The following is a 19299-nucleotide window of genomic DNA, read 5'->3' on the forward strand; positions in this document are numbered from 1 at the left end:
TTTAAAGTTAATACATGAGGGCCAGAGTGATGAACATAACTCGGGCCCTTTTCACGGCAATGTCCATGTATATTGTACTTTCCGATTATCTAAGTCTGGATCATAGGTGGTTTGTTTTACTTTAACACTGTATATATGTATTATTATTATTTATTTTTATTGATTTTAATACTTAATTTTAGCTTAATGATCTAATGTATAAATTAATCAGGGAGAGGTGTTTAGGACTCTCTTCATCATACATGCATACCTGTCGAGTTCGCATAATAGCTCATTTTTCCTCCAATTTTTATCGAAGTATTTTATTGTATTATGTAGAAGTCTATCTGCTATTGTTCGTGTATTAGACTATTTGTGCATGAACTTTGAGGAAGTAGTTTTGGGTACTCTATATACTGTCGTGATTAACGTATTTTGTAACAATTGTAGTTTGGTTTGCAATTGTGTTTTACTTACGTTAATACATGCTGGAGCTGCATAGTCTATTACAGGTCTTATATATGTTTTGTGTATTTTGAGGATGTTTTCAGGTGTTGCTCCACTGTTTTTACCAGTTAGACTCCTAGCGTGGTTTATTCTTCGCCAAATTTTAGTTTTTATGTTATTTACATGTTTTGTCCAGGTATGTTTAAAATCATATGTTAGTCCTAAACTTTTTGCAGATGTAGCAGTCTGGAGAAGTGCTCCATTCATGTAAATCTGGGGTTGTACTTTTTGATGTTTCTTTGATTTCGAAAATATCACTAATTGTGTCTTTGTTGTGTTTATTTTGACTCTATATTTTGGCAGTATTCACTTATTCTGTTTAGTTGTGGTTGTATGTTAGTGGCTGCTATTTCTGGTGTTGGGGCACTTTTCCAAATTGCTACATCATCAGCGAACTGTGACGAGTATCCATGATTTGGGTCTTTTAGTGGCATATTATTCACATACATGATGAAGAGAATAGGACTAACCACCCATCCTTGAAGGACGCCAGTTTTTGGAGTGAAGAACTCAGAGAAACTTACCTCTACGTTTACTTTGCATTTTCTATTTTCCAAAAAGTCAAATAACCCTATTCACTTAGTTTGTTTGTTTTGAATTTCCCGCAAAGGAACACGAGAGTTATATATCTGCGTTAGCCGTTCCTAAGTTAGCAGTCTAAAACAAGAGTAAGAGCAGCTAGTCATCATCGCCCACCGCCAACTATTGGGTTATTCTTTTACCAACGAATAGTGAGATTAACTGTCATATTATAACGCCCCCACAGCTGAAAGGGCAAGCATGTTTGGTATGACAGGGATTCGAACCCGCAATAGTGAGATTACGAGTCGAGCGCCCTTAACCTGGCGATGCCGGACCCTATTCGATTAGAGTAGCCCAATAGTAGTAGGTGGGTGGTGTATCATTTCAGCAGTATGAACAACTAATGTATATAGTTTTTACGTGGTTTTGCGTGAACATTCAGAAACCAGCGAACATATAACAAGCTTGCGGGCGTGTTATAAATGTGACAGTTTATCCGACTGTAAAGAGCAACCGCTACAAGGTTTGGGTGCTGTCGACTGGTTGAAATACCATTGGTCTGGACTTCCATATAACGGATAGATGTGTTTGGCCTGGCCGTTTTTGCGGATACAATGTTTTTCAGGAGAACAAAGAAATCGTCCGGAACCCGTATGGTTATTCAGAAGTCTTTAGATGAAAGATCTATCTTGTAATAAAAGGAAACAAAGTGGAAGTAAACGTAACTTACACAAGATGTATGGTAACTGGAATAACGTAGGTGAGAGACCTCCATTGATCATTCGGAGCACGAGAAATGCAGTGAAACTCGGTACGAACAGCGAAGCAATTCCGCTCACCAGGGTGACAAAAACACAGAGAAAAAACGTCAGTTTCCTTCCAATCCTGTAAAAGTTAAATTTTGTATCAATAATGAAAACATTTCTATATAAATAATTGTGAAAAAGGCTAAAGAATGAATGTTCAGTGCTTTCTTGCGCACAATATTCGTAAAAATGTGAGACAGTAAATTCTGACTAAAAGTCACCTTCACACGTTTTCGAACACTGCAAATAAACGCAACATAACCATAGAAACATCCAGATACTAAGTAGGGAAACAAGTATAAACAAACACAAAATTAAAGAAGCCTTATTTATACAACAACTCAAGCCCAAAATAAACCAATACAAAGGAACATCTTTATACTTATATTAATAAATATAATCAAACATCTAAGCATGCCCTCTACATTCCTACACTCAATTACACAACCGCCTTCAAACATGTGGTCAGCTATCGGTCAGTTACCTCTTTCTTTCTTTGTGAATCTGACGATGACCGAAGAAGTTCGAAACGTTCGTTGTTCGCTCCTCTACATAGTGCTTTCTCTATTCATACTAGCCGTTTTTACATATATATATTTTCTCGTCATCACGGAAATTCTGTTTTTATTTAGTTATGGTTTTGTTTATCATCAGTTTATTACTTCTACATTTAAAACGTTAACTCATCTTTTGGTTGATCAAGTTTATTTGAATAAATATATATTTATTAGAAAACTGACATCAGTATCCCTAGCAGTGACGTACAGATATTATCAATGTAGCAATGGATTGATTATGTAAATTACGTACAGATATTATGCACAAAAATTTATAAATTATGATCACATGATTCGTAATCTCGTGATCTAACAAGTTAATACAAACCCTACGTTGGGCTGTAACGAGCTACTTCACCAAATATGGTTGAACAATATTGTTGCTGATTGTTACGAAATGTTGGTTGAGTGAACTTTAATTTAAAATCACGGAATATTGTTATTTTGAAATTAGTTTTTTTATTTGTTTGTTTTTTCCTCGATTCTTTTGTGTATTGAAATATTTATTAATCCGGATTTATATATTGTATTGTTCATTAACGTTAGTTTCAAGTCCTTGCCAGGCACAGATTTCTTTAATATGTTTAGGTACGTTTATCAAGTTCGTATTTCAATCGTTTGAAAGTCGCACCTTGGATTTCTTTGGTTGCGAAAGTATAATGATTTTTGTTCAGTACTGGTTGTTAAAGAGAGTTACTTTAAACTGTTATAAAGTCTTTCATGTCTGAATTGATCTGAGAAGAAATTAATAAAGTGAGAAATGTTTCCATGTAAATACTAACTCGTTTATTTATAACATAGTTATTAAATCCTCCGCCAGGAAAGTTTTGTAACATCTTATCCGATAAAGGCTTAAATAATGTAGCTAAAAATTTTAAAAATAAATACTTTTTTGTTGTTCATTTTAATGTTTAATTAACATATAATAAGGTATTGTAATTCTTCAGAAACTTTGTATTGCTTGTTTTAGAGCAAATCCACTCTGGGCTATCGGCTGTGTCCATTGCAGGAAATCGAACCTCATATATTAGCGCTTGAGATCCATAAACTTATCGCTGTCCAATCGGAGAACAAATTTTGAATTAATCATCAAATAAGGCTACGTTACGACATTTTAATGAAACATTTACTGACGATGTCCTTTCTTTGCTTTCGTAGTTTCCACACAAAACTGACGATGACCTATTATATATTTACTTAGAAATCCACGATAATCTAAAGCAGAGAATTTGAACCCGTGCTACCAGATCACGCTGGCGTACTGCACGGACTGATTACACTATGTAACAATATTTTTACTTTTTCTTGTTATTGGGCAAAAAGTGTTATATCCGAATTGCTTATGCCTAAAGTAAATGGAAAAGACCTATTTTTCGCTTCAAACTTTGCTTTTGTGACCTGGGTAATGAAAATTTCAAATTTATCCATTTTCAAAAACATTCCAGGTAGATTCATTGCTGAATAGCTGATAGAGAATTTTCTCGCACTTAAAAGAATTTTCAAGAACATCCTAGAATGTTGTAGAACTTACACGAATTTTCTAAAATGTTATAGAACTTACGAGAATTTTAAAGAACCTTTCAGAATTTTCTAGAACTTTCCATAGTAATATATATATACAGGGGCTCACCACTCACCACTTCAGTTTAGTTCTAGCTGCCCAACTGAACACATAGACCTATCTGATTTTTTCAGAGATGGCATCAAGAAGCTGCAAGCATTCTCCAGACTCATTCTGCTATGTATGTGGCCAATTTATCAAGACAAGAGCGAAAACGTACACTGTGACAGCATCTGCTAAAATGTGCGAATCCTAACAAGACATATTTCGGCATGTCTGTCGGGGATCAAGACAAACCTTGGGAACCTCATTTAAATTTTAAAAAGTCTAAAATTTGTATATCTTTTAATTTATTTATTTTTTAAAATTTCCAATAGTATAGAAAATATCGCATATAAAACATTTTGCATGAACCTCTTACACATTAGTTGTGGATGAAATAAATTTATTCTTCAAAATGACAATTTTATTTTGCTCTTTTGCAGGATGGTACAGAGGGGAAAAGAGAGCCATGAAGTTCACTATTCCAAGAATTTGGCGTGAACCCATTGACCACTGAAGAAACTGCTACTTCTGCATGGTAACCCTTCCAAACGTCGGGCTGGCAAGAATGCATCTGATATAATGTATCCGGACCTTCCATCATCCATTGGCCCAGTGCCACACTGTCCTGAGCTTCCTGTACCCACTCTGTCAAAGAAAATGCAGCCATCCTCAGAAGAGAGCAGCAAATCAGAAGAGGAGGTAGACGTTGAAATCCAGATTACAATTTCAGAGGTGCAGCTAATGACAGAAACCCATACTACCCCAACCAAAGAGACCTCAATGACTTGATCAGAGATCTTGGTTTAACAAAGTTGAATGCCGAGCTTTTGACACCTAAGCTCAAGTAGTGGGATTTGCTAGATGAAAGTGTGCAAGTCGCAAGTCAGAGAAAGCGTCAGCTTTGTTGCAGTGGTTTGTGGCTTCTTGAGCAATCACAAGGCCGAAAATTATGTCGAACTAGTTGAGGCTCTGGTGAAGAACTACGGCAAAATGGGCTGCAGGATGTCCCTGAAAGTCCATATCCTTAACGCTCATCTTGATAAATTCAAGGAAAACATGGGAGCGTACTCAGAGGAGCAAGGCGAGCGCTTCCATCAAGATATACTGGACTTTGAATGCCACTACCAAGGAGCGTATAACGAAAACATGATTGGATACTATATTTGGGGGCTAGTACGTAAAAGTGATTTACATTACAGTCGTAAATCTCGAAAAACTACTCACTTCTAAACATATTTGTTCATTTTTGTATAACTTTAGTATAAATACATGAAATCTTGATTCATATGCTGTTTTATTCAGGTCTTATGTAAATGAAAATGTGTAAATTTGCCTGTTTTTACATAGAAAATAGGTTAATATGTAAATTTTATTATTCAGGTCACAAAAGCAAAGTTTGAAGGGAATAATGGTCATTTTCTGTACTTTTACAACACAAGCAATCAAGAAATAACACATAATATCCAGGAACAAAATTTGTGTTACATAGTGTTATTAGTGAAACTTGTTTCTGTCATTATAGTTACATATTGTCACTAATTTAATGAATGCAGGTAGCGTGTTACAAATTTAGTAATTCATCTGAATAGTATTGCAATTTAAGTCGCAGGCTTAAAAAGTTAAAACTGTGGGCTCTAATAAATGATAAACGGTCACAAGTTTGTTTACAAATATAACCTTTAATACTAAAAAAAATAAACAAGAAAAAACGTTACCTTCCAGTTTCTCGCCTCTCCGGTGGCAAGTCTTTGGTGAGTACAGAACAAATAATGTAACGCTTAATGACAAAATGTAGTTTCTTAAATAAAAATAATGTTTAACATTTTTGATTATTTTTTATGAATGAAGTTAGATATATCGCAGTTCGTATAATGCTTACCTTTCCGTATGGAGTGGTGAGGTGAATCGAGATAATATTATCAAAGTATTAACTTTGGGAGTATCGAAACCCAATTTTTAACGTGATAAGCCTTCAGACTTGCCGTTGAAACATGGTTTTACTATATGTATAATTAATGGATTGTAAAATGTGTTTTATTAGTGCAAAAATTATACAATGAGCTATGCACACGCTGTCCATTACGAGGGATCGAACTCCGGATTTTAGCATTGTACAGAAAAGTTTTTAATAAGGTTAAGTTTAAAAAGGATTAATAAAAGTATAAATAGTAAATTTTTTCTCTCTATTTTCTGTATATACATACCTATCTGAAAGACTTCCATAGATTGGCGTAGACAGTACGCTTCCAACCCCAGTAAGAGTGAAAACAAGATTAGGTAAGGGATCTTTGTCACACACCAGGTCCCACTGACAAAAATAAGGCGCAAATATTGATTTATTATTATTATTATTTGATACTAAATATGATTTATTATTTGTTACTAAATATGATTTATTATTTGTTACTAAATATGATTTATTATTTGATACTAAATATGATTTATTATTTGTTACTAAATATGATTTATTATTTGTTACTAAATATGATTTATTACTTGTTACTAAATATGCGTATTTCTAGCCATATGGTGGTGGAACATATTTATCTAGAAATACAATTAGAACAGTTTGATTCACATATCGAGTTAGATCTCTGAATGTATGAAATTATAGTTTGATACCTGAGAAAATTATATTATTCCACTCCTTGATTTAAAAACTACCTTTTAAATAAAATAGCTTACACAGTATATTTAAAGTATATTTATATGGAATTTTTAAACAGTATTTATTTCAGAACTAATTCTGCTTGTTTATTATAAAGTTTGTAAGACTATACAAGAAATTAAGTAGGATATATGAAATCCATTTTTATTTACATACATTTTGATGTTTAATTTTTTATGTAAACATTAATACATTTTAGTTATCTTACAAACATGATGTACTAACCTTTCAACTAATTTTTTTTTTAAATCAGGAATTCAACTATTAAAATATAAACATGTACACGTTCTCTTATTATTCATTTCAAAGCCTCTATGGTTTATTGTTTATCAAAGTATCAGAAACCAAGTCTATCTTCTCGAGATTCCAGAGTAAATCTTATATTTTTATAACAACATGGGGACCTATTGGTCCATTAAGATATCTTCAATAGTTTATAGGTTTAACATGTAGAGTGAATAACTTGTAATCATTGCTTTCCATAATGGCAGAAAAACGAGCTGGCAAGAAATAAGACCATTTTGATTCAATTGAAATCCATTAGTTTGACTATACATCATAATACTGAATGAAGAAAAAAAGGTGCGGACAAATCTAAATAATTTCTGGAAAAAATGTTTTGGGAGATGATCTTATAGCATCTTCAGTTTGATATAATAATAAAACGCTGAACTTTTAAAGGTTACGTTTTGTATTTTACAAGGGAATGTTAATGTACAATAAATTCCACATGAAATCTTGCACAAACTGTGACTTATTCCATTTCGTTAGAAACTTCATGGTTTTCTGTATCTGCCTTTTCTTTAGAAGTAATATGTTTCACCATAAAGCCAACTTATTATATGTAACTTTAAGCATACTAACTTTCTGGGATCATTCTAAATAATTTCATATAAAATAATGGCATTACGGTTCTAAATGATGATACACCAATACATACGCATGTAGGTGGCTCCAGAGACATCCTAGATTTAGCCATTTCTACACCTAATATCTTGCTACATGTTTTCAATTTCCGCGTATTATACAACATTGGCGGTGATCACGACCCCCATATATTTCACACTATTCAACCCTGACACGCCAAATTACGACCCCTTCAATTTCAGACACCAACCCTTCCATCCACTATCGAGCAGTTAATAATTTCCTATCTAACAATAACAAACTATTTCAATCTAAACTTGTACACTTATCCGATTACACCGTAGCTCACACTCACAGCGATATAACCTGCCTAATATCGTGCTCTGAAGTCAAATCATACATAACAAAACTCAGGAACACTGCTTCGGGTGAAGACAAAATAAAAAAAATATTATTCAAAAAACCCTCTCGGACACATATATTTTACCTAACTACCCTGTACAACTATTAACGGGGTACTTCCCTAACCACTGGAAATCGGCTATCATAGTAATCATCCCAAAACCTAGTGTTGATCTACAGAATCTTGCGAGTTACTGACCAATAAGTCTTCTGAATTCCACAAGTAAACTGATGGAAAAAATAATCGCGAGCAGACTTTTGTTTTTCTTAGAAATCAACAATATCATTAATAAAATTCAAAACGCGGCCCGACACCAGAGACAAATTAGTAACCACCTAGTTCGACTTACCAAAACTGTCTTCCAAACTTTTAATCGGAAACATATAACAGTAGCAGCGTTCTTGGATGTTGAAAAAGCATTTGACAGTGTCTGGCATAACGGACTACTATTCAAATTACACAGTCTCCAAATCTCACACACGATTATTCAGTGGGTCTCAAGTTTCCTTACTAACAGAGAAGGTACGAGTGAATCAGGCACTCTAACACCCGTTTGCTCTTAATGCAGGCGTTCCGCAAAGGTCTGCCATTAGCCCATTACTATATATTAAGACATTCCGATCCCCAAGCACACATATACACATGCTTAACAATATGCAGATGACGTAGCTATTTGGAGCACTTCAAGCGACCCCGCAGCTGAAGCTAACAGAGTTTAAACTTCACTCAATCAAATATCAGTATGGTGTAATTGGCGGTGTGTTACATTAAATCCCAGTAAAACTCAGGCAATTTCATTCTACCGTCGACGTTAGAGGAAGAGGAAAAAACTAGCCATACTTACATTAAAGTTGCTTCATACTAACATTAAATTCACTAAAACTATTAAATTTTTCAATAGGTCGCTAATCTGGACTGATCATTTTAGCCAAATTCGTAAATCAGTAGAGCAGGGAATCTCGTACTTACGACGGATCAGAGGCACCCATACTGGGTATTCTGCCGAATCCATTTTCACCGTTTACAAGGCGTATATTCGGCCACTCAGATAATCTTATGAACAAATTAAAATCATTACAATATCGTGTGATGAAAATAGCTCATCGCTTACCAAAATATACCCCCTCTAACCTATTTGGACTCCCTGCAGGTATTACCCAAAATTAACACTAGGATCCGCAAACAAGCAGTCAAATACTACAAATCGGCGAAAGAAAGAAACTCACTCACGAAACAATTTACCACTCTAGCTGATACACCTAGCACGTGGCGCATCCACCAGTCTCCTATCCACGTTTATAACACTTAAACTGTACTTGTATGCAGTAACTCTCATTTATTTCAGATTCTCCACCTCCAGCTTCTCAATTCAGCCGTTAGCTCCGGCACTTCCCAAGCGAATTGGTCTGGGAAGTGAAATTGGGTTTTCTCGGGGTTCTCCTGTTTCCCCCACATAAAATATTTGGCACTGGATTTATAGATCCCCGCTGCCCTGATTGACCTTAAGTAACATATCGGGCGTTGATTTTGTGATACACTCACCGCTGTTGTCGGCTTTTGAGCTTACATTTGCTTGCTTGGCTTTTTTTTTTTTTTTTTCGGGTTGCATGAACAAAAAAACCACATCAAACTCATGAAGAAGAGGGGTGAGAGAAAGACATTATCCGAGCACCACCGGTTATCTCTGTTCCCATTGTTTGGAAACAGAGATATTCAAACCAAAATACCTGTCAGTCTTTTGTTTTGTTTGTTTGTTTCTTTTAGGTCCAACTGGTCAAACACCCTCCCTTAAGTACCTTGGGAATTCTGTATAAAACATTAGCCCTACTTGTTCTTTTTCAGTGAATAATTTATTCTGTAGTTTGGTTCCGTTATTTCTTTTACGATTCTCTTCTAACATCCAAAACTTTTAATCATAATTTAATATATTATTAATTTTTAAACTACAATCCATTTTTATTCATAAGTGTTTTTTTTATAGCAAAGCCACATCGGGTTATCTGCTGTGTCCACCGAAGAGAATCGAACCCCTGATTTTAACACTGCAAATTCGAATACTTACCACTGTCCCAGCAGGAGTCTTAGCCACATCATTACTCGTATCAGATTTAGAATATTATCATTTTAACGTTCTTTATGGTTGCCAGTTCTTCATTATTAGCAATATATGATTATGAGTATTATAATTATAATTATTAACCGATGTTTACTTAAGTGTAATTTCATTAAATGTTCCATTAATATGATACAACCATCTTGACTTTAATCATTTAAGAAAATAACACTTCAAACTACACGGTAACACTATTTTCTATTTCATTCAAACCATAATCCCAGAAATATCACCTTATTAGAATAACTGAATTTTTTTAGTTATGTTTATCCAAATGATTTCTTCTTATTGTAATTACTATTTTACGCCAACGGAACGCGAACTTTAGACCATCAGATTCAAAACCCGACATGCCCCAGCCCTAGCCTCAGCGAGTTTTGTATTCCTTAAATTAGGGACTTATTTTTCCATGTAAAACACGCATTGTCAACAACTGACAAAAACTACACTTTAAAACTGCGTTAGATTTGAATGACTGATTGTGAAAAATATTTTTAATACATCCACTAAGGGTATCGAAACCGAATTTTTAAAGTTATAAATCAAGAAACTTATCGCTGAGCCACTGGGAGGGGGGGACGTAGTTATATTAGGATAGATTTAAGTAGACCGAGTTTCGTGTTTATATATTTAGCATCTCTTATCGCCTGCTTGCTCCAATAATAAAATCAACAATGTTTGTGCTCGTCGGAAAAACAAAAAAGCTCCCGTTGTACGACATGTGTGATAAACGTAAGGTCAAAGACCCCCATGATTCTGGAAGAACCAGTTTTGATTTAGAACTACTGTTCAGAAGGAAGGACACCAGTCACTACTACCTGACCAATACTATTATTCTGTAACACCCTTAGAGCTGAAAATGTAATAGTTGTTCAGGGGCATATCACGTCTCAAACCTCGGACCTTTCGTTTATCTGTCCAGCATTAGGTCACTTCCGGTATCACAGAGATTTAGACGACAAAAACAGTCAGTTCTGAGTGTCATATTAATATTGTCAGCTTTGTTTGACGCAACAGATTATCTGTAAACTAAGTTTAGGGAATAACAACAACTTACTTGTCTCGAGGCGGTGCTATCGTAAAGGGTCTGATCGTACATCCAGCCACTTGGACAAGGGACATTCGAGGTAGAGTTATGTCTTGACAAGATGGATCTGACTTCTGAACCTTCTAATAAATCTACGAGTATCTGACTATAGTTGAAATCATGCATTTCACAGTGACTTAGTTCATCTTCTCCACGCTGTTTCTGCATGGGTCTAATTATAATCTTTTGTTCTTTCACGCTAAGATTGGATGTAACTAATTCAGAAACGTAACACCAGTGGTCTGGAACGGACATAAAGAACACGATGTTGAGAGAGAACCAGGCCAGAGGAACAACGCCAGGAAAGAGAAACCAACGAACGAGATTTTTCTGGAAAGCTCCATAGTGTCCAACGTCTGCGAGAATTTTTTCAAACTCAGGTTTTCCTTTTTCCTGTTCCTCTTCCATGTTTATATTTTTTAAAACTTCCAATTCCACCTTTATCTTTTTTATTGTACTTTCGATTGTTTATTGTTTCTTTCAAAAGATTGATTTTTCTGTCTGTGCAAAGCGATAAAAAAACCCACAAGCGGACGATTCTTATGAACCAAAAATATGAAAGTTTGGTCTGAACTAATACAAATCAGTTCTAAGAGTGTGATTATAACACCTTCGCTGAAGCTCAAATCAGCAGCCCGACCGATGGTTTTATAAGTAGCTAGTGACTATATTCAAATAACTTATTCTACGATAAGCGTTTCACACGAACAGGGGCGGTACCTACAAAAGATAGAGATATCCTTCTCTGCGTTACTGATAAGCTACATTGTTTGGTATCAACGGCGAGACAAAATGTTTCGATAACACTCGGATACAAGTATATCTTGAAATACTGGTTTTGTAAGCAAGTACAAGTAAAAACGTGTTTTGAAGTAATGGTCTATACTTACTTATTAATTTAGTATCCGAATATTGGGATAATGATTTCGGTGGATAACCCGGAACACTTGCAATAAACACTAATGTTGTTAATCTTAAAATACGACTTTGGATATTCCACTAATCCTTGTCTTTAATCTTGTTTGTTTGTATTTCACCGCAAAACTACACATTGGGAACCGAAGCGTGGTTTTTAGCGTTGTAAGTCCGCAGACATATCGCGATGCCACTGGGGTCCTTTAATCTTGAAACACGAATTATAACATTTCGTTAATCCTTCTCTTTAATTCTGAAACTCGACTTCGAATATTCCACTAAATCTTCATCCGAATTAAATTATTCTAACAATCATAAGATGTCTTATCACATCGACCAACAATTACGTGTACTATCTCGTTTTGTTGTATAAGGTCAAAATTCAATTATTTGTGTACTGTTTGTTCACGTGATATAGTTTTTAAAACCACCCTCCTAGGAAGAGTAGCATTTTCTAGTTAAAGAATTATATGTGTTTGTCTGTTTGATTTTTGGTTTTTGCGTAAAGCTACATGAGGGCTATTTAGGATAGCCGTCCCTAATTTAGCAGTATAAGACCAGAGGGAAGGCAAATAGTCATCACCACCCACTGCCCACACTTGGGCTACTCTTTTTCCAACGAATAGTGGGAATGACCGCGACATCGGTGTGACGGGGATTTAAATCCACGACTTCCAAGTTATGAGTCGAGCGCCCTAACCACCTGGTTATATTATGTGAACGGACTAACTGTATGAACACGAGGTTACTACGTGCCTCAGTAATGCTCTCCTTAAACTTAGAATTAAGTTAGTTCCAGGACCTTTGGTCATATAGTTCATTTCATAATATACTTATTTGCTATTGAATACTCCCATATAAGCAAGAATAGTGACAGAACTTTAAAAAGTGAAGTTTCGAATCAACGATACAAAATACAGAATGCAAATTTTATTACAACTTTTTCTGCTTCATTCTTTTTTAAGTACATTTTTAAGTAGATATAGAAATTAAAACATAAATGAGAAATTATGTTCAGTTTGCATGTGAATCATCCCATTTTCATTCATAATACGATTCAAAATCTTTCAGTTTAAATTATGATTTAAATAACATGAACATGAACAAACTTTACAAATAAATTATTGTGAAAGTAAAGAACATTGATGTCTTATTTCACTGACAATATTTTGCACAAGGACTGCCAATTTTTCGTATTAGTTTAACTGTTTCTTGTCTTTGGTGTAAGTCAACATGTTCTAGTAGAGTACCTGCTTTTCTAAAGCTTGTTTGGTTTGTTTTTTAAATTCGTGTAAAGCTACACGAGGGCTATCTGCGCTAGCCGTCCCTAATTTAGCAGTGTAAGACTAGAGGGAAGGCAGCTAGTCATCACACCTCACTGCCAATTCTTGGGCTACTATTTTACCAACTAATAATGGGATTGACCAGAACGTTATAACGTCCCCACAGCTGAAAGGACAAGAATATTTGGTGCGACGGGGATTCGAATCCGCGACCCTCAGATTACGAATCAAGCTCCTAAACCGCTTATCCCTGCCGAGCATAAACCTGGACAATGCCATATTTAACTCCAAAGCAGTAGAATAATGAACAAATCTTAGAGCATGGATGAAAGATTCCATTCACACTTATAATCTTAAACTGATTTACTGAGCAGCTATGAAGTTTCTAGTTTGCTACATGCTTAAAATTAACCTGTTATTATTACATAATTATTATTTCCAGTTCTGTTTGTTTGTTTTTTTGAATTTCGCGCAAAGCTACTCGAGGGCTATCTGCGCTAGCCGTCCCTAATTTAGTAGTGTGAGACTAGAGAGAAAGCAGCTAGTCATAGCCAGCCACCGCCATCTCTTGGATTACTCTTTTACCAATGAATAGTGGGATTGACCGTCACATTATACCGCCACCACGGCTGAAAGGGCGAGCATGTTTGGTGCGACGGTGATTCGAATCCGCCTTCCTCGAATTACAAGTCGAACGCCTGAGCCCACCTGGCCATGGCGGGCCAACATTTCTACTTCTAAAATTACGTAAATATTATTTAACATTGAGAACTAAAATGTAGTATAGTTATTGGAAACAAATTCTAAAAATTAAATAATTTTATCTCAAAGCTTTTTGAAGAGAAAATGGTAAAAAACTGAGTTATAGTTATCAGAAATTCAAAACATCTAAATAGAGTTAAAAGAAATTTCAATTTTTTTATTGACTTTATTAAATAGGTTATAGGAAACACAAATTATTTTAATTATATTGTTTATATGCAGTTCAGACATTTTTACAATTATATTTTACTGCTTTATGACAAGATAATTACGATTTTGTTGAGTAATTACTGATAATGTCACACGCCCTCTCCCTACCCCCGCAGGAATAAGGACATTTTTAATGGTAAATTTGTAAGTAATCTTTCTTAGTAAATTTTAATATATTAATTAGGACTCGTTTTAACCTTAATTACTATTACTAACTAACAAAATAAATCAAACAATTTAATAGTAAATTGTCTTCAAATGATACAAAAAATGAATCGTTTTCTCGGTTTCTTTTCCAAAAACATAATTGTCACGTTACCTTTTTTTTTAATTCTGTGGAATTTTGTACATAATAGTTTAAGATTTGTAATATATGTATATCTGCTATTGTATAAATAACCTTCCAGAATTGTGTAAGAAACCTTTTTTGGAAAGCTTTGACAGGTCGACTTTAGATAGATAATTATTTGTAAATTATTTGTATAATTTGTTTGACAATTCGAGTATAGATGTCGCTGGCGTTTCTGGTTGTTACAGTTGATTTAAAATGTGCAATGCATGATATTGTAACTTTATTATAGAACATGGTTTTGTCAACTTCAAAATCTATTTTCTGTATTTTAAAATATAAACCACTTAAATCTCAGGTCTTAAAAGAACTTATGAGTTTTTGTGAATGCTATGGTATATGTATTATAGTTTTGTTCCTGTATCATTAAACAAAACTCGTACATTTTACATGTATAATCACGCAACAAAGAAAGATCTGGTACACGGTACAACGTTCCCTATATATTTACTGCGATTTCTTAACCTAACCTCCTATTGGGCAGTCGCGAGAATTAAGATTCTAAGACCTAACCAGCAGCGAAAGAGAAAACGAAGTAATATTTGAATGGGTTTGATACAACTTGGCGGGTTTTTATTTGTTTTAAGAATTTTTGTTTAGGTTTTAAAACGCGATACAATGAAAATTAGATTACTTAGCAAATGATGAAAAGGATTATTGTAATTTAACCGTTTCGGGGCTGTTACAGTATCACTCTCTACGGAAGAAAAAGGCCCACTTCACTCTGGAATGTTGGTAACCGTAATATTTTCACTAGACCAACCACATAATTTTCTCGGTGTTTAATTGGTGAAGAATACACATTTAAACAGTGTTTTTATTTGATAATAAATTACCCTAAATTAATTTTAGATGGTTTATTGGTGATTGAAAAAGAGTTAAAAGCTCCGTTAATGCTGAATACAAATTATCCTTATACGAGGCTTAACTGTATTTCATTGACTTACCAGCCCAAGTTGTGCTAATGATTCTTAATCTGCAGTTCCCAGTAGAGGGAGCGGCCAATCAGAAAAATCATTAGGTTTCCACATCACAGATTCTCCTTTCAATTTTACCTTTGGCGAAATTAAAAAGAAATTTGTAATATATATATATTAATTAAATACTTGGTCCGATATATAACGAATAATGACGATTTAGGCACCAGCTATAACATTATTCAAACACATAAATTATTTTAAATTGCTTCATTAGTAATTAAAATATTTAAAATGCCATTAAATTACCTCGTGTTTTACGTATTACAAGGGCTCGCGTGCTATGGATTTGTATTTTTTGTTTGAGAGAGCGCAAAGTATTCAGAAATATCCAAGTTATTTTGATATTGTATTGAAAAGTATGAAGTACAAGTAATAAGCTTGTACGTTTCCCACTCATTTTGATATAACTTTAGCGAGATTTTGCGCACAATCACCTAAGTTATCTGTTGACGTGGAACAAGTGTGTAAGGTAGACACGTAACTCTAAATCTAATTGCAAAACAATAATCGATAAAAATAGGATTTAACTCCGCTATTCGGGTGCTTTAGCAATTATTTAGCTTGATTTCTTAACCCTAAAACATAGAAACTTACGTGAAATATACATAATGTCTCAGTAGACACTGATGGTATTTGTGTCATTCTTATGTTATTAGGATTAGTATTTACTAGCGTCAATAACACACAAGCACATTGGCGCATAGAGATATGATCAGCCCTTACTGGAAAGTGCAGGAAAAATTTACATGAAAAAAGAATATTTTTTTTTCTTCTCTGTAAGTGGTGGGTTTTGGCCACTTTAAAATATTCACTCGTAACTAAATTACTAGGATGCAATCTTAAAACCTTTAGCGATATTATTTTATTAATAAATCATTAATTTTGAAATTTTATTAACAATACCGAGGTATTTACTTTTCCATAACCAATCTTCTGATCATAAAATCTGTTTTTTTTTATTCTACTACTAACGTAATAAAGTTATTACAATAGATATTAAAACAGACTGGAATATTATTTTATAAAACACGTGTCGCCATACTTAGTTTTGAACTACTGACCAGTTAGTAATTGTCTAACTGTTTAATAAGATAAACACGGTCCTGGGTGTAATTACTAATTACATATCAACTTATGTAGTGTTGATAGCGCCCCACAGCTTAAACTGCAGGGAATATTTCAGTGATTTCTCAATAAAGAGCTCCTGGCATTTATTTCCTTAACTACCTGTCTCGGCGGAAAATTGTAGTATATAAGCAAGAATGGTGCTCGTAGTGCAAACAAGGTTTCTTGCATAACTGGTAGAGAATGAAATCATTATAGGTAAAATACAGTTTGTTTGTTTTTGAATTTCACGCAAAGCTACACAAGGGCAACCTGCGCTACCCGCCCTAATTTATCAGTGTAAGACTAGAAGGAAGGCAGCTAGTCACAACCACCCGCTGCCAACTCTTGGGCTACAATTTTACCAACAATTATTGAGATTGACTGTCACGTTATAACGCCTCCACGGGTGAAAGGGCGAGAATTTTGGGGTGAGAGGGATTCGAACCCACGACCTTCAGATTACGAGTCGAGCGCCCTCGCCACCTGGCCATACCGGGTAATTGTAAACTACAAAATAATAAGGTATATATTACACTATCACATGAATTGAACCAGCTTGCTAGCTTCGAAATTTAGAGTTTTACTACAGGGCAAACCACGCCCTTTCATCAGAATAAGACTGGGAAATATGTTACTACGTAAGGTTGATTACGGCAGAATTCCATCCGAACTGTAAGGATAGCTCTTGTTAAATATTTTGCTCTTCCATATCCAGTGTTTCTATTCTTTTGGACGAAAACGCCAATGGACTGGGTGTGTCCTAGTCGTTAGTGTGACCGGATGAATTCTTCGGTCCTTAGCGCGTCTGCTACCAAGACTGAAAATATCCACTCGATAAGTATACGTGAAGGAACGAAAGAAGAAATCTAGGTCATGGTCGAACCTAAGATCAAACTTATAGGACAAATGCTTTATTCTATTAGGCCTTCAATCTCGACTTTAGCCATATAATTACCTCTAGGATCCATAAACACATCAACACTTTAAAACGTCTTACACTGAGCTGCTTGTGGGTCCATTACTTTGGTGTGTGGATGCAGAGTCCTTAATAACACACGAGACACTCACACAATCAATATTACTAATTACTACTTATGTTTTCTCTGTATTTAGTACAAAAAAGGATGAATGTACCATATGTTGGTGGTCAATTCTTTATACTGTGAAATTTTAAAGAATGAAAAAATCAATATGTATTATGTAGATTTAAAAACATGTGGAAGTATGAAGCTGTTTGAACTGATATTTTCCTTACTGACAGTCCTAATTGTATGACTGAAAGTATGTAGTGGCTTACGAAGCCTCTCAGAACCCGCATAACCAATATTGTATTATTATCAGCTTTTATGCTCTATGTTTATATAATGTAAACTACAATGAAATATACTGTACAAAGGCGTGAATTTCTTTATGTTTCCTTCGTACATTTTAATAAAGCTTCAAACACGCCATATTTAGTCACGTTTTACGAGTTTCGTTTTATATTTATTCCGTAATTAAAGCTGTGTTATAAATGCCTATTAACGTTACAGTAAAAAACAAAATGTCATTACGGTGCATTCGGATCAAAATACTCCTGAATACACCTGTTCTTTATTAGTGCAAGTGGCTTATTAAGTAACGTAAACGATCCAGCTAGACTAATTCTACAGCATATAGTGTGGTCAGAACTGTTTCTCGTGACCATATAGTATTAACTCACTGGACTACTAATGGATGATGTCACGAACAGCGGGTACGGGGACATAGAAGGCTCTTTTCATGTACGTTCGAATACATTTTGTAGGACTGTGAGCTTACACATTTCCATCGTAAAGAAATCGTTTTGTCCTTAATTCATTGGAAAAAAGTTTTAATCGTCGTCAAAGCAGCGAGAGTTCTTTCTGATGATATTAGTGACCTGCCTTTTAGAATAAACTGCTATTTAGGGTTACTAAAAGGTTACTCTTTTCCCGACGAATAGTGGGATTGAGCGTCGTTATAACACCCCCATGGCTGAAAGGGCGAGCATGTTTGGTGTGAACGGGATTCGAACCCGCGACCCTCGGATTACGAGTCGAGTACCTTAACTACCTGGCCGTGCCGGGTCATTACTTTCTTGGGCGTAGAATTTGGTATAACGTGTAAGCCGTTAAATTACAAAACGCATAAAACAAGAATAACTTGTACTAAGGTTAGTTACACTGAACTTGACGCTGTTATATTTTGTTTACTAATTAGAAACGAAAGTAGTCTTGAACCATTACGAATGAGTGTTCGTTTTTTTAAACTCAAAACCGAACCATAGACTACCTAACTTATACCTATCGTTGGTAATCGAACTCAGGATTTCAGAGCTGATAGTTCGTAAAGTTACTATTGATACGGGGGGGGGATAATTGCGCGTGGAAGCAGGAACGTTCGGTTTGGCTTCAGTATAACCCCTTCTTCACCCTATGGGCCATAAGTTTGCGAATTTGCATTATTGAAATCCTAGGTTCGCTCCCCATGGCAAATAAAGCGCAGATAACTCACTGTGGCTACGCAATAAAAACAAACAAACAAACCAGTTTTTACTATAATCTAGGAAAACAGTGGT

General features: G+C 34.9%; 1 protein-coding gene across 1 annotated transcript in view; it reads right to left on the reverse strand.

Annotated features, from left to right (window-relative positions):
- The window catches only part of LOC143257133 (organic cation transporter 1-like), a 119902-nt gene extending 108107 nt beyond the window's left edge, over positions 1 to 11795 (reverse strand). The window contains exons 1-3 of the mRNA XM_076515413.1: positions 11086 to 11795; positions 6182 to 6285; positions 1739 to 1893 (exon numbers count right to left, since the gene is read on the reverse strand). Of these exons, the coding sequence (XP_076371528.1) occupies positions 1739 to 1893; positions 6182 to 6285; positions 11086 to 11523 (697 nt within the window). The 5' untranslated portion in view covers positions 11524 to 11795. The remainder of the gene's footprint in view (positions 1 to 1738; positions 1894 to 6181; positions 6286 to 11085) is intronic.
- Between the last annotated feature and the right edge of the window lie 7504 nt (positions 11796 to 19299).

This window comes from Tachypleus tridentatus, chromosome 7 (assembly GCF_004210375.1).
Source record: "Tachypleus tridentatus isolate NWPU-2018 chromosome 7, ASM421037v1, whole genome shotgun sequence".
Classification (NCBI taxonomy): domain Eukaryota; kingdom Metazoa; phylum Arthropoda; class Merostomata; order Xiphosura; family Limulidae; genus Tachypleus; species Tachypleus tridentatus.